At 43.6% G+C, this 25,200-nt stretch overlaps 1 protein-coding gene across 1 annotated transcript in view; it reads left to right on the top strand.

The window, feature by feature from the left end:
- chd7 (chromodomain helicase DNA binding protein 7) overlaps positions 1-24,599 on the top strand; it is a 78,062-nt gene extending 53,463 nt beyond the window's left edge. Inside the window, exons 18-41 of the mRNA XM_044218366.1 lie at positions 90-306; positions 880-1,075; positions 1,256-1,423; positions 1,645-1,824; positions 2,010-2,120; positions 4,266-4,477; positions 7,270-7,469; positions 8,070-8,229; positions 9,955-10,044; positions 12,380-12,483; positions 14,040-14,169; positions 14,797-14,912; positions 15,304-15,724; positions 15,889-16,097; positions 16,240-17,223; positions 17,638-17,804; positions 18,549-18,803; positions 19,196-19,366; positions 19,507-19,740; positions 19,853-20,068; positions 20,289-20,429; positions 20,566-20,670; positions 20,903-21,083; positions 21,359-24,599. Coding sequence (XP_044074301.1) covers positions 90-306; positions 880-1,075; positions 1,256-1,423; positions 1,645-1,824; positions 2,010-2,120; positions 4,266-4,477; positions 7,270-7,469; positions 8,070-8,229; positions 9,955-10,044; positions 12,380-12,483; positions 14,040-14,169; positions 14,797-14,912; positions 15,304-15,724; positions 15,889-16,097; positions 16,240-17,223; positions 17,638-17,804; positions 18,549-18,803; positions 19,196-19,366; positions 19,507-19,740; positions 19,853-20,068; positions 20,289-20,429; positions 20,566-20,670; positions 20,903-21,083; positions 21,359-22,377 — 5,987 coding nt within the window. The 3' untranslated portion in view covers positions 22,378-24,599. The remainder of the gene's footprint in view (positions 1-89; positions 307-879; positions 1,076-1,255; positions 1,424-1,644; positions 1,825-2,009; positions 2,121-4,265; positions 4,478-7,269; positions 7,470-8,069; positions 8,230-9,954; positions 10,045-12,379; positions 12,484-14,039; positions 14,170-14,796; positions 14,913-15,303; positions 15,725-15,888; positions 16,098-16,239; positions 17,224-17,637; positions 17,805-18,548; positions 18,804-19,195; positions 19,367-19,506; positions 19,741-19,852; positions 20,069-20,288; positions 20,430-20,565; positions 20,671-20,902; positions 21,084-21,358) is intronic.
- Positions 24,600-25,200: the final 601 nt, after the last annotated feature.

The raw sequence follows: 25,200 nt of genomic DNA, 5'->3' as shown, positions 1-25,200 counted from the left end.
GTATTAAAATTCTACAAACCAAACTTTAACTGTTCCAAAATCATCTCTTTTGATTTCCTGATGAATATAAATTGTTCTCCTTTGTCCAGGAGCGGAAGAGAAGATCGCAGAGGAGTTTCGGGACTCCCACGGAGGCAGGGCAGACATGCCGGACATGGCCCTCCAAGCCATGATCCAGGCTGCTGGCAAGCTGGTGCTCATTGACAAGCTGCTGCCCAAACTGAAGGCCGGCGGACACAGAGTCCTGGTGTTCAGTCAGATGGTCCGCTGTCTGGACATCCTGGAGGACTACCTCATCCAGAAACGGTGAGAATAGAGGCAAATTAACATTTCCTTTAAGAAGTGTAAAGTGTAGGGATTTTCTGATCAAGTTTTTTTTTTTTTTTTTTTTTTTTTTTTTTTTGGGTCCCATCACAGTCCTTTAATAACAGGGTCCAATCGGATTCTTATGTTTACCTAAATGACACAGCTTCCCTGTGCACACTCAAGCTATAACCTGAAAATGAGATAAGATCAAACTTAATTCATCTCAATGATGTGCCAGAGATGCTCAGTGCACATAGTAAAAATAAATAAATACTTGGTAGCAAAAGATATGCAATGTTGATTAAATATGTGTCTGACACATTGAAATTAGCTCAGCTATAGCTACTTGATATAATATTAAAAACGGTAGTTAATCATGAATTATTGAAATGATATAAATAATAGTTTAACTGGGAGAATGAAACTGCTGAAATTGCCGTGACATGATTAGCTAGAGAGTAGATGCATCACTCTGTTGGAGCTGGGACATCTCTACTGCTGTGTTGACTTTTCTGGGAATGGTGGCAACATGTTACTGACAATAATGCACACCTGTCCTCCCATTGTGTCCAGATATCCTTATGAACGTATAGACGGCAGAGTGCGTGGTAACCTGCGGCAGGCAGCCATCGACCGGTTCTCCAGACCGGACTCGGACCGTTTTGTCTTCCTTCTGTGTACAAGAGCTGGAGGACTCGGCATCAACCTGACTGCAGCAGATACCTGCATCATCTTTGACTCTGACTGGAACCCTCAGAACGACCTGCAGGTACAAACCACACGATGCTTTGTCTGCGGTTTGTTGTATAATGATTCTTTTCAATGAAATGGTCCAGTGAACCATAGCATTAGTCCTCTGCTATAACCTCACATCTCCAGCTGAACAGAAAAGTAAGTAAAATTCACTGTAGAACAATGTTTCTGAATCTCTGAATGCGTCGTCCTCCAGGCCCAGGCCAGGTGTCATCGTATCGGCCAGTCCAAGGCGGTCAAGATCTACCGTCTGATCACCAGGAACAGCTACGAGAGGGAGATGTTCGACAAGGCCAGTCTGAAGCTAGGGCTCGACAAGGCCGTCCTCCAGAGCATGAGTGGACGAGAAAACGCCAACAGCGGGGTGAGAACCATCTCTCACACACACGCATCCAAAATCTCCATCACTAACTTCAGATTGATTTTTCCTGTAAATGAATCTGCTCAGTGTGTTAGAAGGCTAGTCCATTGGCACCCAAACCCCAAAATCAGAGAGAGTATACTTTAAAGACACAAAATGAACAAAACTGATTGTTCGTCTAAAATATTTTCACTCAGTACAAAATGTTTTTGTTTCTGGTTCAGGTCCAGCAATTGTCCAAGAAGGAGATTGAGGACCTGCTGAGAAAGGGAGCATACGGAGCTCTAATGGACGAGGAAGACGAAGGCTCAAAATTCTGTGAGGAGGACATCGACCAGATCCTCCAGAGACGAACCCACACCATCACCATAGAGTCTGAGGGCAAGGGCTCTACCTTTGCTAAGGTATAAACTGTACTCGGCCTAGAAACTATGGCAAAACGACATATATATCTAAAATCTACTAAAATCTTCTCCTTTAGTCAAATATAGCCTATTCATACTGTATGCAAAGTTTGTAATGTGTGTCAAAATGATCTCTGAACAAGTGATTACCTAGCATTGACCAATATGTTTTCCTTTGTCTGCAGGCCAGTTTTGTTGCAACAGGTAACCGAACAGACATTTCTCTGGAGGATCCAGACTTCTGGCAGAAATGGGCCAAGAAGGCCGAGCTGGACCTCGACGCCATCAATGGACGGGTACTACAGACTCACACATGAGCGCGCACACACACACATCTGTACATACAGACTGTAAACACAAGTACCTGCAATCTAAAACCTACCCAAGAACAAACACACAAGATGTAGCCATAGAGAGAGAACAATCATACTGTGCTTACTGATACTTTGGTGCAAACAGTCTTACTCACACACACACACACACACACACACACACACACTTGGTGGTGTCCCCTTATGGAAAGGGGACTAGCAGTGGTAATTAGTCAGTGCTATCACCACAAGCTAGGAGGAGGAAAGTGAGACAGACTGAGAGAGAGACACAGAAAGATCAGGAGGGAAGCAGAGAGAGAGATTAATATTGACAGTTGGGAATATCCTCTCTTCCTTAATTACCCATGTTTCCCTGCTCTCGTGTGTGTGTGTGTGTGTTTGAGCGAGAAAGAGTAAGCTGCTTAGCTCCACTTAACAGAGCGCAGATGCCTGGAGGGTACAGAGTTATCACTTAGACTAGTGCTCTCACACACACACAGAAACACAAGCTCAGTCCCATTCTTGAGCGCATATTTATATTCTTGCTTTCCATCCCACTTCATGTTTGTGCACTTGTTTTGTGTGTGCATTTGTCCCTCCTAATGTCTTCTTCTCTATACTCCCTCACCGCCTCTCTTGTGGAGGGCCCTCCACTGGAACACTTAATTCAGCTCTACGAGTGTGAATATGGGACGCTCCCCTGGGATTTCTTATTGTGTGATGTTAAAATGGAAATGAGTGCCGCGCTCTGTAATAATTGTGGAACTAACTACTGCCCTGTTTGTGCATATTAATAGGATTGCAAGTTGAATAAATCAAATTAATTGAACAAAAAAAGTAATTCATTAGACAACATAATTAATGCCAGTTTATGTTTGTACTGGGCAGCAATTTTCTCAGCATCAGGAATGAATCACAATCACAATTAATATCCAATTAATCAGATTTTGTACAGAAGCTGCCATGTATTCATAGATTTACACTAGTCATAGATGTCAGAATATACAAGAAATTTACAAATAGGCCACTTCGCAGGAGTAAAGCAGAAGGTACTTCGGATATTTTTGTTGGTGGATTTCAGGCCATCTGTAATTGAAACAAAGTTCTTAATAAATAACAAACAAAAAAAAGAACATTCTAGAAGGTGGGGTTGGGTCAGTTTTTGGTTTTGCCGGTCTGATGTACGAGCTTAAACCGGTTTGATTTTATGCTAAAGAACTGAACCAGCATTTGCTGTTATGAGACGTTCTGGTAAGTTAAAGAGTCAAGAAGTAGCTCCCAGCGTCCTCAACCCTTTAATGACATTCATTACAGGAGAGCTGGAACTCATAAAAACACAGCAGTATAATACCACTGGGGTCAAGAAATGTAACCGCCACCTCACTAATGGTTAAAACTATAAGCCAGCACAAAAATGGCAACTACCAACTTAAACCACCATGTTACCACCACATTACAAACACTAAAAAAAATTGAACAGTTGCATTTTGGAAATTAAAAGCAAACTTACGAAAGCTATTGCTGTTTCTGTTTGCTGATGTGTTACAGCACTAGTAGGCATGATGGGAAATGTGGGCAGTTGCTACAGTACTCAGCACTGTTTCTCTGCAGCACATGTAGCAGAGGATGCATCACAGCTGAGCAGACAGTGGTGTGGAGCTAAGTTGCTAACTAGTTTGTGAAATATATTAATGGAAAGTTAATAAACAATGACCCCATCATTTTCCCTTTTCAATATTACTAACATAACCCTGTCCCCGACAACCACCATGTGACTAATGCTTATTACATCGTTACTGCATTACACTGTTAATACAATCTCAACACTTCCTGTGTCCGTTTCAAATGAAAAGTCCTCTAGCGTTTCAGTGGACAGAAACCCTTTGTTCTTTACAAGGCTTTTATTGTGAAACATTTACAGGAACGTGTTGTAGAATACTCTAATTCGTGGGCTCTTATGTTCCACTCGGGAGCTGCTGGGTCAAATGCGACACCTACTGGTAAAATGTGGTATAACCGGTCAGGTATTTGGCTTAATATTGAACTGGTTTGAGAATTTGAACTAGAAGGAAAGAACATCTAGGCCATAAAAGTACACAGACTAAACATTTTCATTGAATTTGTCTCCAGAACACGCTGGTGATCGACACACCAAGGGTGAGGAAGCAGACGCGGCACTACAGCAGCGTCAAAGAGGACGAGATGCTGGAGTTTTCTGAGCTGGAGAGCGACGAGGACGAACCGAGCAAACCCTCATCCAAACCACGACGGCCCCAGGACAAAACCCAGGGCTACCCCAGATCTGAGTGCTTCAGAGTGGAGAAAAACCTGCTGGTCTATGGGTCAGTGACATATTCGTTTTCGTCTCAAAAACCAGACAAACAACAGTGTTGACCTCTGGCTTATTTATTTGCCTCCTTTTTGTGCCAAGAGTTGGATGAGAAGATTGATACCACTCTCATGACTGTCTCGTAAATATGAAGCTGCAGACAGTTAACTTAGCATAAAGACTTGAAACAGGTGGGAAACGGGGTAGCCTGGCTCTGTCCAAAACTAACAAAATCCACCTACCACTTCACTAATTAACATGTTTCATATGTTTAATCTATTAAAAAACCGAAGTGTAAAAACAAGTTATTTTTTAAAGGAGGTATGTGGCAGACTATTTCTTGGCTGGGCGCAGTGACTTATTGGAGTTCCCGCTAGCCACCTAGCAGCCTCACAGTGACGACAAGACACTGGTTTTTGGACAGGTTAAAACAAATTAGATATGATGTGTTAATTAGTGAGCGTTGGCGCTGCTGGTAGGTGGATTTTGTTACCTTTGCAGAGAGCCAGGCTGTTTCCCTGTTTCCTGTCTTTATGCTAGACTGAACTAACTGGCTTCTGGCGGTAGCTTCATATTTATAACAGTCATAACAGAGACTGAGACATTGAGAGTGCTACTAATCATCTCGACTAATCCTGGTCAAGAAAACAAACCAGCGTGTTTCCCCAAGTGTTGAACATTTCCTTTAAATATGCAGAGATGATGCATATGAAGGGAATATCAAAGGACATTGAGAATAATACAAATAGAATTAAAATCTACATCTTGTATAGATACCTCCCCCAGGGAGCAGTTATGAATGGTAAAACATAAAAGGACTGGGGGAACAAAACCTCATGGAAATAGAGAATTTAACAGAAAAGGAGAAGAAAACCTAGTTTAGGATGTGGTGGATGTGGAGTAATACTGGTGGTTAATGTCTGTTTGTGTGTAAAAGAACACAAGTTAATAGATGCAGACCTGCCCATGGAGTGATTTAGAAGACAGAAATCTTTGCACTCAAGGCTGTCAACACACAGGCACTAATCAGAGCTCCCTGTAAACACACTCATTCACACATACATACTTATATACACCAAGCATGCTTATTCTAGTGCACACAAAGTGAACTTGGAGAGCATGGTGCAAGTTTTTAGCTCACATACACACAATTGACTAAAGTTAAGCCTGTCACACACACACACACACAGTTTTTAAATGAATGTACACTGAAATTCACTTAGGCACCTGTTTTTTCCTATTCCTTCAATTTCTCTTCAGAAAATGCCTGTAGATTATGTATATAATTGCATTTATTGTGATGTAAAGAACAATATTTATTTTGAGTGTCTATTAATCTGTGTCATCTTAACTCAGATCGCTACTAGTACACCATAACAGCCTTAAAAGTCACAGATACAAGTACATTATACTACACACACAGGCAAATTGACACACTTACCACAGATAGTGATTATCGGGTGAGCCTGTCCATTTTCATGGCTGACTTGGCGTGACTGTGTGTGTGTGTGTGTGTGTGTGTGTGTGTGTGTGTGTGTGTGTGTGTGTGTGTGTGTGTGTGTAGGAAAGAACAGTGGTGCTAGTGAGATGTCAGCGTTGTTATTGTTACAGTCTAGTCTCGTGGCCCGAGGCTGTAGGACACAAAAACACACTGTCTGACTGGGCCTGTCCTCTCTGCTCAGCGCTCTGAATGATTTTAGACAGGGTAAAATGGTGGATGAGGGCAAGTATAAGTGAGAGAGATGAATGATGGGAAAAGACAACAGAGTAAGATTGGTTCACATGGTTCAGTGAAGATTGGGATGCAGCAGTGGAAAAATTTTAGTTGAGAACAAGAGAGTCTGAGGGATGCTGTCCACCACATCAGCCTTTAGGGTCGCTCGCTCTCTGGAGGTGGTGGAGGAGTTGGGCTGTGATCCATGAACACACACACAAGGATGCCTGGGTGGCACTAGTTAGGGTGCCAGTAACGGTTAAGTCAACAGACTGGTGAAATGTATAATTAGAGCCCGCCACTCACCAGTGCGTGTGTGTGTGTGTGTGTGTGTGTGTGTGTATATATGTGTGTGATAGATGTCTGGGCTGCAAGACAAAATGATGTGGATTTGTGGATTTAATTCTGTGCTACACTACTTTCATGGCTCATGTAACCCTGATCTTTCATGAATATTAACTGTCTGTCAAAGTGTAGTTTAGCATTCCAAAGCATCCAGACATTATAGCAGCAGATATAACCAGGTTCATTTTTAGGACTTTATTTATTTATTTATTTATTTATTTGAGCAACTTTCACCCACTTCATTAAATGTTTTTGTCAATAGGGTAGGTGCTATCTGCCATTATTTATCATATATTCAAATCTATGCTTTACAGATAAATGTAACACTAAACAAAATTACCACTTAGAAATTACAACTTAAGACTTTTATTATATTGTTAGCATTATTACAGTATATTATTATTATTATACATGATATAATTTTTTCATTATATCATGTACATTATAGTGTTACAATTATTGCAAATTTCGAAAAAAACATTTTCATTGAAAATGTGCTTGTCACCTATATGAATTAATGAAGTTGATGGTACAGTGCTGACATGGAGCCGGCCTAGTTTTTTCTTTTTTTGTGTTCTCTTGATTTTACAACTAAGTTGACCAATCTGAGAATCAAAAACAGCGTGTATTTGTTTGGACATGTCATTCTAAAATGTTCTAAATTTGACAGTGCTGTGTACTGTTAAACGAATGTTGTATATATTATGTTATCTTTCCCTTTTTTTTTTCTCCATGTCTGTTTTTAGTTGGGGTAGGTGGAATGACATCCTGGCTCATGGTCGCTTCAAGCGTCCCCTGAAGGAGGCCGATGTGGAAACAATCTGCCGAGCCCTACTGGCCTACTGCCTGCTGCATTACCGTGGTGACGAGAACATCAAGAGCTTCATCTGGGACCTGATCACCCCAAGTGAAGACGGGACCACCAAGACGCTGACCAACCACTCTGGTAACACAGACGCACACATTTATACCTGACTACACCATAGACACACTATATATACTGTATGAGCCCATATAATCACAAACACACTACTCTCTGGGACTGTACCAACAGAAAATTTTAAATCTAAGAATGACTGAGCTATCTGCGCGATGAGAATAATTTTAAAGTAATATTTCGCCTAAATGTTTTAATTTCGTATCAGAGTAGATAGTAGAGTTGGGTGGTAATTAGAGTAATAAGGTAGACTAGGTATGCTATGTCTAAACAAAAGGACCTCACCCAAATAAAATCCAAGATTTCAGTCTGACCAGACATTTAATGCCATCTTTGGGTACTTGACATTTTCCGGTGCTCTGTGACACATTTTGGCCACCATTGAGGTTCGATACTCAGCCCTTATCCCAGCCAGTGATACCTTATTTAGATAACTGAACCCAGCAATATTTTGAGTTCATCTTTTTGGGATTCTGCTGGCCGTGTTTTGGAACATGTCAGACATTTACTCGACAAATGTATAAACAACCCTGGAAATGTTTGAACAAGGTTTACAGGTTGGCATTTGTAGAAGCCCCAGACCAGTGCCTTACCACCCTCTCTCTCTAGGTCTCTCCACCCCAGTCCCTCGGGGCAGGAAGGGCAAGAAGGGAAAGCCCCCGGCCCCGCCTCCACAGACTCCACGAGCTGATTGGCTGGCCAGCTGCAATCCCGACCACTTATTGCAAGAGGATAGCTACAAGAGACACCTGAAACATCACTGTAACAAGTAGGGCTCTATCATTCTCTCTCTCTCACTCACACAAACTCACTCACTCACTCGAAACACCATGGTAGCCAGTGGCTAACGCATTGCTTTTGAATTTTTAGGGGCCGTTAACAGTTAATGAAAGGTTTATTGGTTAAATACGTGTTCACATAGTGGAAACGTTCATGGATACCAAACTAATGTGGATTGAGCTGTGGCTTGAAAACAAGGACATGGATGTAAGTGGCAGGTCTGATGGTTTCTGAGTCTAGCTCTGCAACAGTACAAACTGCACAACTTGAACAGATGCAGCAGTCTCCCTGTCTTCCTCCTCAAACACACACACACTAGTTTGCTCTGTGGTCAGCTCTCTCTCTCCTGTTGTCAGGGAGATATGCTTCCTTGCCCTCCCGATTCAATTCCAAGATTTTTTTTCTTCTTGGAGGGGGGGTTTGTTTGTTTGCGTGTGTGTATGTGGCTGTGCGCCAGGCCAGGTGCTAGGCAGGCAGACCTGTTGGAAGTGGGTGAAAGACATACACATACACACACTTGGGGGTGATTATGTGGTGCCATCTGCTAGGCTGGAGCACAGCGTTGTGTGGCTAATCAGGCCTGGCACATTGATGGATGAGCACACACAGCCTGCCAACAAACACACACACTGCAACTTGTGATGCCATTGATACACAAACACACACACCGCAGAGTAAGCTGCAAATGACTTGTCTTTAACACCCCCACCCCCAGCGCAGCTCCGTCCTTTCAATTCTTTTCCTCTCTGCTCCTCCCACTCACCTCCTCCTCCCAACCCCCACCTCTTCTCCTCGGTTTCTGCTGAAAATGACTTTATTGGCATTAAATCCTGGTAGCAAATCTGGTGACAAATGTTTACAGTGAAGCAGATCTCCCAGATAGCAGCATTTCCAATGTCAGGAGATGAAATCAGACTCTTCATTCTGGAGCCTTGACTGAAGTGATTCATTTTACTGGGGGAGATGCTGGAAGAATAATTCTGACGAGGAACATCTGTAATTTGTATCCAGACAAGATGACCATCTATTCGACAGCAGTAGTAGAAAACGCTGCAGTAATGAATAGTTTCAGCAACCAGTATTTCAACAGAAGAAAACCTCAGGACATCTTTCTTCTGAATAGTTTTAGTTCAAAAATCCAAGATCCTGTTCACAGTGCTCCTTCATTCACATGTCCTCCAATAGAATCAGTCCATCTGAATAGTTATCAGGTCTTCCCCTGGGAATGAAATATCTGATATCAGAAGCATTATGAGGGAATTTTACAAATAACAAGAATACACCAGAATATATTTTCCAACTTATTTTTAAAAATGAATTGCTTTGGATGGTTGTCAGAATCACTATAGAAGATCTGGCCTGGGTCAGTTTAATCCTTAGAGCTGAAACCATTAGTCAATCAACAGAAAATAAATCATCAACAATGTATGTAATTGATAAATCATGTAAGTCATTTATCAAGCAAATATGCCAGACATTCTCTGGTTGTAGGTCATCAAATGTAATTTGTTGCTTTCTCTGTTTTATATCACTGTAAACATCGTATCTTTGGGTTTTCTGACATTTCATCGAGTACTTTTTTAATTAATAACTAAAAAATAAGTAATTCAATTAACTCATAATGAAAATAATCAATAATTGCAGCCCTGGTAATCTTTTTCCGAGTGGAACTAAACGAGTCAACTATATTAAAGAACTTGACTTTGTTTTGCAGGGTATTGCTGAGGGTGAGGATGCTGTATTATCTGCGACAGGAAGTCATAGGCGACCAGGCCGAGCGCATCCTGGAAGGAGCCGACTCCAGGTTAGTAGACATTTTATTTCTGTCTTCTTCATTTTTCTCTTTTACCACATCTTCCCACCCTACAGAGGAATGATGGAATCTGTCCTCTGTGAGGTAGCAAGATGTCTTATTGTAAACATAACACATGTAAAAATGATGCGTCTGCACGAACAGAAAACAAACCCAGTGTTCAGTTTGTGTTGTCAAACTCAGAATGGCTGCCTCTGGCTTTGCAAATCTTATTCATCCAACATTTTCTGATTTGTAACTTGCCCAAACCTCCTTAAGTGTCCATACGTTTGTCAATGGAAAAGCTTTCATGTATTGGATTCATCATGAAAATGAGTTGAGATGGATATTTATATGAATGTGTGATGAATTATTTCTAGGGTGTATTTTTGTCTGTTCTAGTGGCCTCTTTGGCAGGGTTCTTCCTATTCTGACAGATACAACGCAGTTATTGTATCAGGGGAAAATTAGCTTTATCACATTTTTATTTGACCCATTTAGAAGTTTATTTCACATTTTAACAAGCTATTGCTTATTATCATTTGGCATGAGGCCCTACAGTGCAGGGTTGTTTATGTGAAGGTTAACTAAATTGTCTTCATCTCATTCTGACACTTGCTTCACTGCTTCCTCCATCTTTTTCTCTGTCTCACTACACTTTTCTTGCCATCTGTCCATCTCTCTGCAGTGCACTTTAGTCTCTCATCTCCCATCCCCCTCTCATCACCCTTTCATCCAGATGTGAATGCATTTAGAATGTGGAGCACGTGCACCCCCTACTGAGACAGACCCTGTGTGTGTGTGTGTGCTCGTGTGCGTGCATGTCAGCGCATGCCAGACGTGAGCATACGGGGTGCCATTGTGCCAACATATGCCAGGGGGATTTAGCACGCCAGTCTTGGCGCACGTGTGTGTGTGTGTGTGTGTGTGTGTGTGTTGTTGCCAAGGCCGGGCATGCTGCTGTTTGCAGAGATAAGGGACTGTTTCCCTGGTTTCTTCTCTCCTATCACCCTCTGTCTTTCTGCTTCCATTGTGTATTGTACCCTTTCTCTCCATAACTAGCTGGAAACACCATTTTCTACCACCTTCTGTCTCTAATGGAGGATTTGTTTTTTGTTTTCTTTTTGGTGCCACAACATAGAATCTATTCTGCAAAAACCTTGCACGTTCTAACTATTCTGTTTGTCATTTACATGCATGATAAATTTTTTTCCCCCTAAAAATGGATTAGAGCAACACCTGTAATACAATTTTAAAATAAACAAATGAGACCATGGAGGAGATGATTGGTAACATGTGTCGCATAACACTGTCGCTGTTACAGTTAGTATTCCTAAATTTAAGGCTGTGATGGGAACAGAATGTCATTATACAGTATATAAATAGGTGCACTTAAAGGAGTATTCCACTGATTTAGCATTGCACTCCTATAACATTGATTCATGATGGCAAGTTGAAAAAAAAAAATTGATGCTGCAGAACCAAAGATTTATTTTTTATTTTTTTTCCACGCATTCCTCTTCCTTGTCAAAAACAGCTACATTACCCACAATGCAACTTGACTGCTGACAGGTCGGTTGGAGAGTTGGATCTGTAAGAATATTCCAATGACAAAGTCCACAGGCAACATGTTGCCTGTGGACTTTGTATAGCAACCATGCTTGTCGTCATTTTGAGCTTGTGGATAAAACTTTAGTACCAGAAGTGTAAGCCAGCCTGTACTGGAAAAGCTATATTTCAAAATGGATGTTGCCATTATAATGATCTGTAAATGCTTGAATTTGGCTTGTCCAGGAAGATCAGTGCCCTCTTTCCTTTCAATGAAATCCCACAGGGTGTAGAGGCTGCCCAGCTCCTCAGTGAATGTTGACTCTTATATTAATATGTGGTATGTATTGATGGTACAGTGCTGCATTTAGCACCTCTTACATGGGTTGTGTTATGAAGTCATGCATAGGGTTGGATATTGTTTAGACTATCAATTCTAATTCAAATTCTGCTGATTTAAAATATAGTTTTTATTTTCAGCAGATTTAGGCTGCTATCGACTTGTAAAAGACAAATATTCTCTTGCGAGTCATAAGTAGAATACAACACACTGCTACAACCTCTGCTTGTAAACGTACTCCTTAAATATTTTGTATATTCGTTTCTATCTCTGGTTGGCAGCTGACAGCTTTTACAATCTGATTACAACACAAATGGCTCATAATCTGATTTCCGCCTTTCCTTCTCTTTCCCCATTCTGAATTGAAATACAAGACTGATGCTTAACTGAAGCAAATTGAACACACGCAAACAGTTTAGTTTGATTATCAGTGATTGGATATGTTTATTTCTGCCACAGTGAGCTGGATATCTGGATTCCCCAGCCGTTCCATGCTGAGGTCCCAGCCGACTGGTGGGACAGCGAGGCCGACAAATCCCTGCTCATCGGCGTCTTCAAACACGGTAAGAAACATACACCAGCACTCCCTGTACATACAGATCCACATCTTCCAACACGGCAGCCATAACACAGTGAATACAAAATGAACATCACACACAGAGACATGTCAGCACCTTCAGACGCTCTCTGACACACTCCAGTGGCTTCCAGCCCAGTAAGCATCATGCAAGCAGTCACATACACATCATATTCAAACTGGGTGAGTGTGCACACACACATTCCACCCACTTCTGCCGCCACTGGTTGATTGGTGTTGCTATGGTGATAGCTGTACGCAGCTGTCAGGCTCCGTGTGCTATCGGGAGTGTGATTGATGGCTGGTTTCACCACTGGCTATGATTGTGTGTATGCAACTGCTTTGCAATGTGTTATAGGTGTTAGTGTTGTTGTAAACAAACCTAACCTTAACAGAGAAAATTGATTTGGTATTTTAACTTTAACTGTTAACCTGGTTATTTGGGTCGTCATTTCAAAAAGTTAATCGCCAAGTGACCCACCTTTGGGTGCTGACTGGGTGACTGAATGTGATTCCCAGTGATATGCCGATGAGGCCACGCGTCGTGTATATGCTGCGACTGGAGACCCTCATTCATATTAATTTGGGATAATTGTCCTAATTTTTCCATCATTGCCACCCTCTATGATTCAATTACGGTACACACACACACTCATGAGAATACAAAAGGGCTCACCCATAGTTAATCATAATCCTCATTCAGTAGGGAGGCCCTTGGGGGGGACTAACACACACAGGCACACAAAACAATGCGTCACACACACACACACACACACACTTAAAAATGATGGCCTATGAAGCCCCCAATGATTAATGTTTGGCTGAGGGCGCAGAGCTGTGTGATGCGGCGTGTGTGAGTGACAGAGACGGTTAGGAACAATGCGTCACATCTTTGCTAATTGAATTGTGATGGAGAGAAAGAAAGAAGGGGGGATGAATGAAAGGTTGAAGGAGAGGCAGTGTGTGTGGTTCTGTTATGGTGCCCTCTCCTACCTCCCCTTCCTCCTGCCCCCCCCCCGATGTGTCTCAGTAGGATCTGCACATTCTAATCTGTTCTGCCTGAATGCCCCTAACGGACAAACACACAGTTTCTCACGCCCACTAGCTCCCTTTCACTAACGCCATGACACACTTTTTCCTTCCCCACACACACACACACACACACACACACACACACACACACACTAATGAGCACCTGCAGGCTCACTTGGATAAGCACACATACACGTACAGAAGGGAGGCAAGTGTCTGTCTTGTCAGCAGCTGGCTCCTGGGGTCTGCCCTTCTGCTGCTGTTTTTGTCTACTCCTTCCTTTAAAAATGGATGCTGTGTATGTGTTAAAAAGAATGTGTGTTGGACTGTGTAGCATCTAGAAAGCACAACTTTTTTTCACCCTTCTTTCTAGGAGTTTGCCTTAAGCTGTGTGTTGACCAATACCTTTTTGTTCTGATTGCTACATTTACTCATTACTGATTTGAATCCACATTATAGCCTCTACACATCCAGACTTGGATTCCAAGCTTATGATCTTTTCCTCTTCAGGCTATGAGAAGTACAACTCGATGCGAGCTGACCCCGCCCTGTGTTTCTTGGAGAGGGTGGGCATGCCGGACGCCAAGGCTATGGCCGCTGAGCAGAGAGGCTCCGACATGATGGCAGATGGCGCAGAGGGGTAAGAGAGCTGGCTTCACTCACCAAAACGCAGCTTCTCTGCTCCCCTTTCCCTCTAGTATTTTGCTCTGTTTTTAGTCATCTTTTAATACCTTTTTTTTCCCAGTCTCTCCCCCTTTCATTTTCCACTCTCTATTCTCAACACTTAACTTCAAATAGTGGTTAGAATATATGCGGGTTGTTAGTCTGAAAAATAACGGATTTTGATTTCAATCAAATGAGGCAAATGCCATGAATTGTCCAGTTTCTCCAAAAGATGTGAATGTAAGGAAGTGTAGGCCCACATGTTTGTGTTGCTGTTGTACCTTTTTTGTTTGTTTTTTATACTGCCGCCAACTTAAATTAAGTTGTTTTTTACCGGCGTGTTGTCTTACTCTGAAATATGCTTATTGTAAGTGATTGAATTTCACCGAAAACCTTAATGGTGAATTGAAAATTCTTTGAATTAAACTTGTGCCTTACTTTGTTTTGTCTGTCTTTACCTTCGTTTAATATTCCCTTTCCCCTTTGTTGTGTTGTGGTGTTCTTCAAATATTAAAACTGAAAAGTGAACAGTTCAGTGAAATTTAGCAGTCTGTGCTTGAAATTAAAATCCTGAATTCCTTGCCTGTCCCTCCAACCTCTACAGTGAGGATGAGGATCCAGAGTACAAGCCACTGCGAATGCCTTTTAAAGATGACATGGACGACTTCACCAACTCGCCACTGGATGACAAAGATGACACTGTGGAAGGTGAAGCTGAAGGTAAACTTTGAATTCACCCAGAGAGAGAGGGTGAAAGGTGTTCTAAAAGCAAAATAATTTAAGTAATTTAATAGAATGTGAACACAGTTTTTGTGAAAATGTGAACTTTTTGTGGAGAGAAGCTTAGAAGGTGATTCAGGAAATTAACAGTGCAGTTGTCTTTAAACACTGTCTAAAACAACAGCCATATAAAACCTGCAAAATCTCAGATTGAGCCATAGCCCTGATGAAAATACTATAAGCTCTTGCCACATGAGCACATAGAGATACTTGACATTCACTTCAAGCCTTTACTCCCAAAATGTAGAACAAGTGATGAAATGACAACACTGACGATCAGGTTCCTTACAGTATCTTCCACCTCTTCTTTCCCCATTCCCTCTCCTTGTAGCTAAATCAGGTGAAAACGGTCAAAGTGTGACTGCGGGGGGCGGAGCCTCAGGCTCTATCGAGAGACTCTATTGGCCAGCAGCCTCAGCTCTGACTGCCCGTCTGCGTCGCCTCATCACGGCCTACCAGCGCTCCAACCGCAGAGAGCAGCTCCGCCAGGAGGCCCTCAGCCGGCCTGATGGTCGCAGAAGACGACGCAGGGAGTTCCTGCCTTCCATTGCCATGGTTACCGATACAGGAGGTGGGGCAACTTACATCCAAGATGGAGCAGGGGTGTTCATGACAGAAGGAAGCCCCTATCTGGCTAAAGGAAGTGCTTACTTTGCTAAAGGTGGACAGTTCATGCCAGAGGCGTCACCAGTAATGACCGCCAGCTCCCTGATGGCTGATGGAGCCATGTACTACAAAGAGAGAAGACAAAGGTAGTGTTGCATTTAATGTCGCACTTGCATGTGGATACATAGGAATATGTAATTAAAAAAATTACCCTTCAGTATTCCACCCTGCAAAACAACCTTCAAATCATCATCATGACATGACATGTGATTCTTTTGGTAGTTGAACCCATTTTCTTTTCCTCTGTCAGATGGACTCGTCGTGAGGAGGCTGATTTCTACCGTGTAGTGTCCACCTTCGGAGTCGTCTTTGACACCCAGCGTCAGAAATTTGATTGGACACAGTTCAGGGCCTTTGCTCGACTGGACAAGAAAACAGATGAAAGCTTGGAGAAATATTACTACTCATTCATTGCCATGTGTAAACGGGTCTGCAGAATGCAGGTCAAGACTGAAACAGGTAAGATGAAACCTATATTGGTCACTGCAGGTGTCTTTTCATTTTGTATTGTGCACTTGTTCAGTCACTAAAATAACTTATGCATCAAATATGGTTAGTTGATTTTCTTATTAAGGACTGCTTCTGTCTTTCACCTGATCAGAACTCCCAGACCCAACCCTAATCATTGACCCAATCACAGAGGAGCGTGCCTCTCGCACCCTGTACCGCATCGAGCTGCTCCGCCGCATCAGAGAGCAGGTTCTCCCACACCCGCTGATCTCTGAGCGCCTCAAGCTCTGCCAGCCCTCCCCAGACCTCCCGGAGTGGTGGGAGTGTGGCCGCCACGACCGGGACCTTCTCCTGGGGGCCTCTAAGCATGGCGTGAGCCGGACAGATTATCACATCTTAAACGACCCTACCTTGGCTTTTTTGGAGGCCCACCAGCGCTTTACCAGCCAGCGAGGGTCTGGCGTCGGAATGGGTGCCCAGGGAGAGATCACGAAAGCTGGGATGGGAGCAGCGGAAAGCGCTCCTGCACCACTCCTCACACCCGCAGAGCTGGCGAGTGCTGCAGCTGCTGCCAAAATTGCTGTTAATGTAGTTAAAGATGAGGAGGGAGAAGGGAAGGAGGTGAAGACTGAGGAAGGCAAAGCAGAGATGGCGGTGAAAATGGAAACAGAGGGAGGAGATGCCAATGACATTCCATGTACCAAGACTGAAACTCCTGATGAACAGAAGGAAAATGAAGGAGAGGTAAGACAAGAGAAAGATGAAACCGCTGCTCCACCAAGGAAGGAGGTGAAGAAAGAGGAGGCGGCCCAGCCAAAAGTAGAAAAAGAGGAGCTTAGTGGAGAAGGAGAGAAGACTTCCAAGCCAGCAGATGACAAAGACTTTACAGAAGAGAAGAAGAGTTTGACTCTCGGGGACCAGAAGGAGATGACCACTGAGCTCCCAGAACATCCTGACTACTCTCCTAAAGCACAACAAGGCCACAAGACTGCAGCAGAGGATGACAGAGAGGAGAGGGAGAACCCAGAATCTCCTAAATCTCCAAAGTCAGCTGACACAGAGAAAAGCCCAGAGGAGGAAGAGGAAGAGAGGATGGATGAAGACGACAAATCAGAGAAATCCTCTCAGGCTGAAGGTAAGGGGTTTATTGCATTGACATTAGCTTGGAGGTAGTCAGGGTCATTGGTCTCAGTGGGGACAGCTTTTAAACTTTGGGTTTGATTTGGTTTACCAGAGAGATGACGACGTCAAGTTCTAAATGTAGCTTCTACACAACATAGATGTCTCAAATGTCTTACTTTAATTGTGCTCTTGTTTATTATAATCCCTTTTGTTAACCAGTTTATTTGCCCTGGTTGTGGACCCCCATCATCACTGACACCACACTCGGTCACAGGCCTATTTCTGGTCTTTCCCCTCATGACTTGGCAGTGTTTTAATGAGTCCAAGTTCCAGGGGCAAGAGAATTAAAATAGTTTGGATCCCTTGATAACGATTTGGAAACACTTTTTAATTAAGAGTGGCAATGTGACTTTCTCTCAACGGACAGCGAGTGCTGCATCAGAGCAGAAGAACTTTGATGAGGAGAGTATCGCGTCTCTGAGCACATCGGCCCAAAACGAAACCAGAGATGGGTTCTGCCCCGACGATCTACCGGAAACTTCAGCGCTACAGGCCTTACAGGACCGCGCCTACGGCTTCTCATTCTGGCCCAAGGTGAGTCTTAAAGAGTAGCCAACAGGGGCTAATAAAAGCGGCATAATGATCATCCAGTTATCATTTAATAATTCCAGTCACTTCTACTTTGCTGTTTTTTCGATCACTGTTAAGATCCTGTCAATGAAACTCAACATTTCCTGCAGATGTTTCACTTTAAATCAGAGCTGTAAAGATTAGTTGATTTAAATCATTAGTCAATCAACAAATTTTATCAACAGTCATTATTAAGTCTTTTTTTTTTTAAAAACAAAAATTCATTGGTTCCAAATGTGCGTATTTGCTGGTTTTCCTAGTCTTATATGGTAATAAACTGAATTAACCATTTTAAGGCTTTTTATATGAAACATCTGAGCAGAAAGTAAGTTTCCTTGAGAGTAGCAGTCGAAAAAGTAGAAGCGACTGGAATTAGTTGTTGAATGAAGTGTTTGTGTTGAAAAGAGAAACTCTGAGCAGCAGTGGTGAGTATGGCATAACTGTTGTACTGATGCTATTAGTGGTTTGTAAATGTACACTACAATGCACTTATCAAGATGGGTGATTCTTGGTAAAATATGATCAAATATACTTAATATAACAGGGAAAACTAGGAATGTCTCTAATATAAGCCTTTTGGTTTCAAATAAAAGCCTCTGTAGTAGTAACTATTTGGATAAAAGCAAGTCTTATCTTTCTGTGTACTGTAAATTCTCAAAGCACTTTCAGAATAGTCCATCACCTTTCTCCATTCTCTCCACCCCTCAGGATCGAGTAATGATCAACAGGATGGATAACATCTGTGAGGCCGTCCTGAAGGGCAAGTGGCCTGTCAACAGACGCCATATCTTTGACTTCCCCAGCAACCTGTTGCCAGGGCATGGCTCCACGGTAACCACAGCGGCTGTAGCCACAGCGACCGAGGCCCCACTGCAGAGGCGGAGTCTGGCTGAGTTGACGATGGCCGGTATCCATACACCTTACAGTGGGAGTGAAGATAAAACACTATCGCCACAGGTTCATGTGAGTGTTTGTGCACATACACACATACTTTCAAATCGAGCAAACGGTTGCTATTGGTCAAACCCTCAGATATTTTAGTTTATGCCAATTGTTCTGACAGAAAAGCCTAAAAACTTAGGGTTTTTTTTTTTATGAACAAAACAATGTATCCAAAAAACACTCGTTTTAAGCTCCACATAGTATAAGCATTATAAGGTACACTGCAATTATACTTAATGAAACCCTGGAATTAGCCTATTAGTGCTCTCTTTTTGTTAATAAAGCTATTGCTAAAGTCATCAGTGCTAATTGTTGCTGCTTGCTGAAGTGCCAGTAACAATAATGTGACAAGCTCCTAGGTAAGATGTTGTTGTTGGGCAGACACAGGTGTAACCCTTGACCTGATGTTGCAGGAGGACGCTCTGAGCCTGACAGTGCCTCGGCAGAGGAGGAGGAGGAGGAGGAAGATCGAGATTGAGGCTGAGAGGGCAGTCAAGAGACGCAACCTAATGGAGATGGTGGCTCAGCTGAGAGAAAGCCACGCTGCTGCCGAGTCCCAGAGCCAGGCTATAGACCTCACCAAGGTGCTCACATAAACTCACACTAAGACACTCAGTCCATTGAGAAACTGTGTTGCCAAACTACCAAATGAAATATTATGGTATTTTTTACATTCAAACAAAGTCAAGTTAATAAACTAAAACTGATCTGATTTGTTGTTCAGGGTATACACTATCACCACAAGGCCTCTCCCTCATTGGCCAGCTTCCCCAGTGCCCTGGTGACAAGCCCCTCCCTCAAAGCCCAGATGGAGTTGCTGCAGCAAGCCCCACCCTCTGGACACAGATCCAACGGTTCACTGGAGGCTGACCTGCCCATCATGAGGAGAAGGCGGGGCCGCAGGAAAAATGTGGAGGGCCTGGAGCTGCTGTTCATGGGCAACAAGAGAGCAGGAGGGGTATGGAGTGTTAGTGTGTTTTAACGTTGTCAGTGTTGCATCAACAGTAGAAGTATCTACATTAAAAGGGTCTTTCCTTCTCCCCCATTCTCTGTCGCTCTTGGACATTTAGGATGATGCTGAGGAGACGAAGGTTTCAGGTGTGGAGGGGGTTCAGGGTGCTGCCCGTGCCCACAGAACCCTCACTGTCCCTGAGCAGAGCCCCAGTGCCAGATCTCTTGCCTCCGGCAGTCTGGAGGAGGAAGAAGCAGCAGTTTCCAACAAAGAGCTGGGAGAGTGGCTGAGGCAGCACCCGACATACACCATGGACATGGCTGGATTCACACCAGTATGTCATCCTCTTTTTTTTTTTTTTTATAAATAAATTCAATATTTTTTTTTCCCTCTTCACCTTTAGTCCTTTGTTAGAGTAACCAACAAAGCCTATGCAGGATTATTTCTTCCTGAAGTTTTTCTCCTGTTTATTGTTTCCTTCTTGTTCAGCGGTCTTTTCTCTTAGCCACTAGTTATTCACACCTGCCTTTCTGTTTTTTATCTTCCTACTACAGAAGAGCGAGGAGTTACTGCTGTCTCAGTTTTCTAAGCCCAAGCAGAAGCGCCATCGCTGTCGAAACCCAAACAAGATCGACATCAATACCCTGACTGGAGAAGAGAGAGTGCCTGTGGTCAACAGACGCAATGGACGCAAGGTAAGCCAACATGCATCAGGATTCTCCATTCAAAACAGCCATATTGTGCAGCCACTTGTCTAAGGACATGTTGAAACTGTGCGTCTTTCTACATTGATTTTCCAAGATAAACTCATTTCATCTTCCTGTTCCTCAGATGGGTGGGGCCATGGCTCCACCAATGAAGGAGCTTCCCAGATGGTTACTGGAGAACCCAGAGTTTTCTATTGCCCCTGATTGGACAGACATCGTCAAACAGTCGGTTCGTAACAAAGACAAAACCTATGAACAGTTATGCCTTTGTAATAACTGTAATAACTAATTGTTTTTCACTGCTCCTGTACAAAATGTTTCTAAAGAGACTGGTGGTTACAAATGAAAATTGTTGGATTATTGTTTCCTTATAGCCTCTCTGGGCCCAACTTTCCCAAATTGCCAGCTTGGAGTTCCTTTATGAATTGAATTTTTCTCACCTTAAATCCTCCTCCACACAGGGTTTCCTCCCAGAAGCCATGTTTGACCGCCTTCTGACCGGCCCTGTAGTCAGGGAGGAGGGCGTCCGTCGTCGTGGCCGGAGACCCAAATCTGAGATTGCCAAGGCAGCGGCTGCCGCCCAGGCAGCAGCAGCAGCTCAGGCTGCCCAGGCATCACTGGTCACTGCTGCTTCATCTGCAGGTACTAACTACTGCTAAAGCAGCCTTTACAACCTATCACACTCAAATGATCCACATGCATATTTGGGGAAAAAAAAGGTATTGTCTGACATTGTGTAACTTTATTTTTGCCACATTATTTTATTAGCCCCTCTACCCTTCTATAATTTCTTGAAATCGCACAGTCTGCGTAGGAGATGGGACTCATTTAACTTCATAGCAGTTAGTGTGTTAAGTGTTTGTGCTGAAAGGGTTAAAGATCTTCATTTTAAACCGTGTGTGTGTGTGTGTCTGCAGGAGGCATCAACCCTCTGCTGTTGAACAGTCTGTTTGGAGGGATGGACCTGTCGTCCATCCAGAGCCTCCAGTCTCTCCAGTTGGCTGCTGGTCTCATGGCCTTCCCTCCACCCACCGACCCCAAGCAGGCTGCTGCCAGCGCCGCCGCCGCCTCCATGCTGCCCCTCATGCTGCCTGGCATGGGAGGCCTACCTAACATGGCCGCCGCCCTCCCCAACATGTTCAGCCTAGGTGGGCTGTTTAGTGGGAACCTGGCGACGGCCGCTGCATCCAACTCCACCATCGCCGCAGCATCAGGGAACACCAACGGAACGATGGAGGGAGAGCGTGATGAGACAGTGACGGCCAAGAGGAAGAAAGAGGGAGAAGAAAAAGATGGAGAAGACTGTGATGAGGTGGAACATGAGGAGGAGGAGGAGGCTGAGGGGAATGAGGAAGGAGTGAAGAAGGCGAGGAAGAAGATGGAGAAAGAGGGTGAGGGAGGGGTGGAGAAAATGGAGAAATCAGTTAATGATGTCACTGCAGCTCCTCAGATCCAAGCTGCTGATTCGTCAGCTGAGGCATCCATCAACGGTGACGCCGCAGCCCTGTTAGCTGCAGCCGGCATGTCCGCCAATTCTCTGGCGTTCAACCCCTTCCTTCTCTCCACCATGGCCCCCGGTCTCCTCTACCCCTCTATGTTCCTACCTCCAGGCCTCGGGGGGCTCAGCCTGCCCGGCTTCCCCACCGCCTCCACCCTGGCCGAGCTGCAGAGCGCCATGGCCGGAGCGCTGGGAGGCAACGCTGTGACCACAAACCCCCCGAGAGATGAAGAAGAGGAGAAGAAGGGGCTAAAGGCTGCAGAAGAAGAAGAGGAGGAGGACGAGGAGGAGGAAGGAGGAGGAGAGAGTGACTTGGCTGAGGAGAAGGAGGGTGGAGCGGAGGAGGAGACGAGAGGCGAGGATTCAGCCCTGGAAGATGGAGGGATGGGAGGAGAGGAGGAGGCAGCGGCGTCTCCACAGAAGGACAAGAGTGACTGAAATCAAACACAAAAATGACTGGCCTTGGACATTTCCTCACCTCCGACCTCCCCTTCTCCTCCCCCTCGCCACGTTTACACACCTCCACTAGAAGTATCCAAACTATTATGAATCCTGTTTTCTTTTTTCCTTTACATTGTTGTTGATGATTTCTCTCACTCTTTGTTGTTTATTTTTTTGGCCAGGTATATTTACTATGCGTCAGAGAGGACGAGGTGTGCGTGTTAAGTTAAATCTCTCTGATCGATAGTGTAGTCAGGGAAAATCCTCACAGCCGCTCGCTTAGAGCTCGGCTCTTCTTCAAAAAGACTGTTTCTTTCTTTCTCTCTGGTTGGCCTGTGTGCACTGTGAACGGTGCACCCACACTTTTCTCTCCTACAATCCTTTAAATACAAGGTTCCAATAGTACTATTATTATTATTATTATTATTATTATTATTGCTGATTTCAGCTCTCAGATCTTTATTTTTTATTTTCGCTTTCTTCGTCTGGACTGTTTTGTTGTTGTTGGTTGTTGGCAGCATCTCATCAAAAACAGGAGAAACGCCCGCTGGTGGCGCTTTTTCTAACATCAGTTCTCAAAAAAAAAAACAGCATTACAGCTAACCCGGCTGTCTGTCTGACAAAGCTGCTGCAAAAGGAGTTGTGGGAAATGGAGTTGATTGAGCTGTTCTGTTTCAGAGCAGGTTTTTAGTTCTCACATATCAGACCAGGTCGACTCTGAGGAGGAAAATGAAACCAGACTGGCCTAAAACTCAGTCTCACACACTGACTACCACAACACACGCATATCCCAACACATACTTGATCATTAGCTGCACACTCACACATTCAGATGTCCACCACTACACACACACTAACCCCCTAAACCCTCTCTGTTATGTGACTGTTTCTGGGAGGACTCGTCCCTGCAGCTGCTTTCCTTTTTGAGTGTATGTGTGTGTGCGCTTGTGCGTGTGTGTGCACACGCTGAACCAATACTGTTAAACCCAGTCCCACACTGTTTGAATACCAGTCTTGAGTCTTTCCACTGCCACATCTGAATCCTGTGTCTCTCTCTTTTCGAGGCGGCTGGTATTGGCTCAGAAGTGGCAGGCGGGCTGGGTCTGCCACCAGTCAGGCCTTCTGATTGGTCCGCTTCATCTCGCCAAAACCAGCTGTCCCCGTTGGGAGGTTTCTGTGAATGGATTTGGATCGGTGGTCCACACAGGGATGTGATGTTTCAGGTTTATTCTTTAAATGGGGCACATGAGATGGTTGATTTTTCCCGGTCGCTGCCACATTAAAATCCTTTTTTTATTTTTTATTTTTTCCCTTCATATCCTGGTAGTTTCAGACCAAGTGCTGCTCCCTAGTGACCTTCTCTATAAAGACTGTTTCTCTAGTCACACACACTGACACCAGGCCTGGCCAAAACAGGACTGAGACATATTTTCAACAGAGTTGGAAATTCACAAGTTTCTATATGAAGTTCAACTCTGGTCGCTGAGCAAGTTTTAAATACTTGAAAAGTGAGAGTTGTGCTTGATTTGTTTCCATTTCCGAGGCCAGTTCAAGTGTCTGAGATAAATCAAGTGCCGCAAGTGGTTCAAATATTTGAAAATACATTCAAACACACTGTGTGGACAGGTCTTATTAACATTTGCTATCACAGCCAGCCCAGCAGATGCAGAGAGAGAGAGAACTGGGACGAAGGGGGAGAGATCGGTTTTGGCTCTTTGGAAGACACCCTCCTCGTCAAAGACCCTCGTTCTCCTCTCTAATGCTGAGACAGCAATAACCAAGGCAGCTTTTGAATGTTCCAACATCACTCTCCCAACATACACACACACTATATGAATAACCACAAGTGTCGTATGAATAGAAAAACTAAACTAAACTGTAAATGATGACAAATAAGTACTGCAATCAATTTTGTCTCACTCTGTTCCTGTTGATGCACTGGTGTTAAAGAGTTAAAATAATCAGGTACCTTTATTACTTAGCTACTTTTCTTGATAAATGGACTTTTTGTTACTTTTAGCCAGCAAGCTGAAGAGCATTACCTCAAAATTCTTATCTAGCCTTGAAGTTTACAGACATACCATGTAAATGTTTTTTTTCCTCTTTTTTTTTTTTTTTGGTGTTTGTCGTTTTTGTTTTTTGGAGACATCATGTATGATGAACTGTAGCTATGATGCTTTTAATAAAAGTGAATCATGATATTCGCCTAGGAAACCAAACCTTAGCTTGCATCTCGTTATTTGTTTCACTCCTCTCTACTTCCTAAGGCGTTCTACCCGTCTTCTATCGGACAGTTGTTTTCCAGGATGAGATCAGACTCCGGCACTTTTTGAACCAGCGCAACTAAAAACAGCTGATGATACTTACTGCCCTGCTTCTACAAACACACTGGTGTTTTTATATTGATCTGAGTTTACATTCCAGACGGGACAGTCGGGGAACTGGAGCAGTCCTCCATGGAAGTTGTTGAATATCAGGGAAGTCTTTCAGCTACTGGAGTCAAAACCAGACTAAAGTATTCAACCAGTAAATTAATTCAATTCAATTTTATTTATATAGCAACAATTGATAACAGAAGTTATCTCATTGCACTTTTCCTACAGAGCAGGTCTAGCCTGAACTCTTTGTAACATTAGACAGCCAGTAATTCCCACCAACCAGGGCTCCAGACTAACTTTTTACATCGGTGGCACTGGTGCACCTCACTTTTTCATTTAGGTGCACCCAATAATACATTTTAAGTATTCAGTTTTTTTTGTCACTTGCCATACTTGGGGCGGGTTTGGAGGGGGGCCAAATTTGGCAGAATTTGCCAAATTT

The sequence above is a fragment of the Siniperca chuatsi genome, linkage group LG13, assembly GCF_020085105.1.
Source record: "Siniperca chuatsi isolate FFG_IHB_CAS linkage group LG13, ASM2008510v1, whole genome shotgun sequence".
NCBI lineage: Eukaryota > Metazoa > Chordata > Actinopteri > Centrarchiformes > Sinipercidae > Siniperca > Siniperca chuatsi.
Note: the sequence above shows the minus strand (reverse complement) of the source record. Positions and strands in the feature narration are given on the sequence as shown.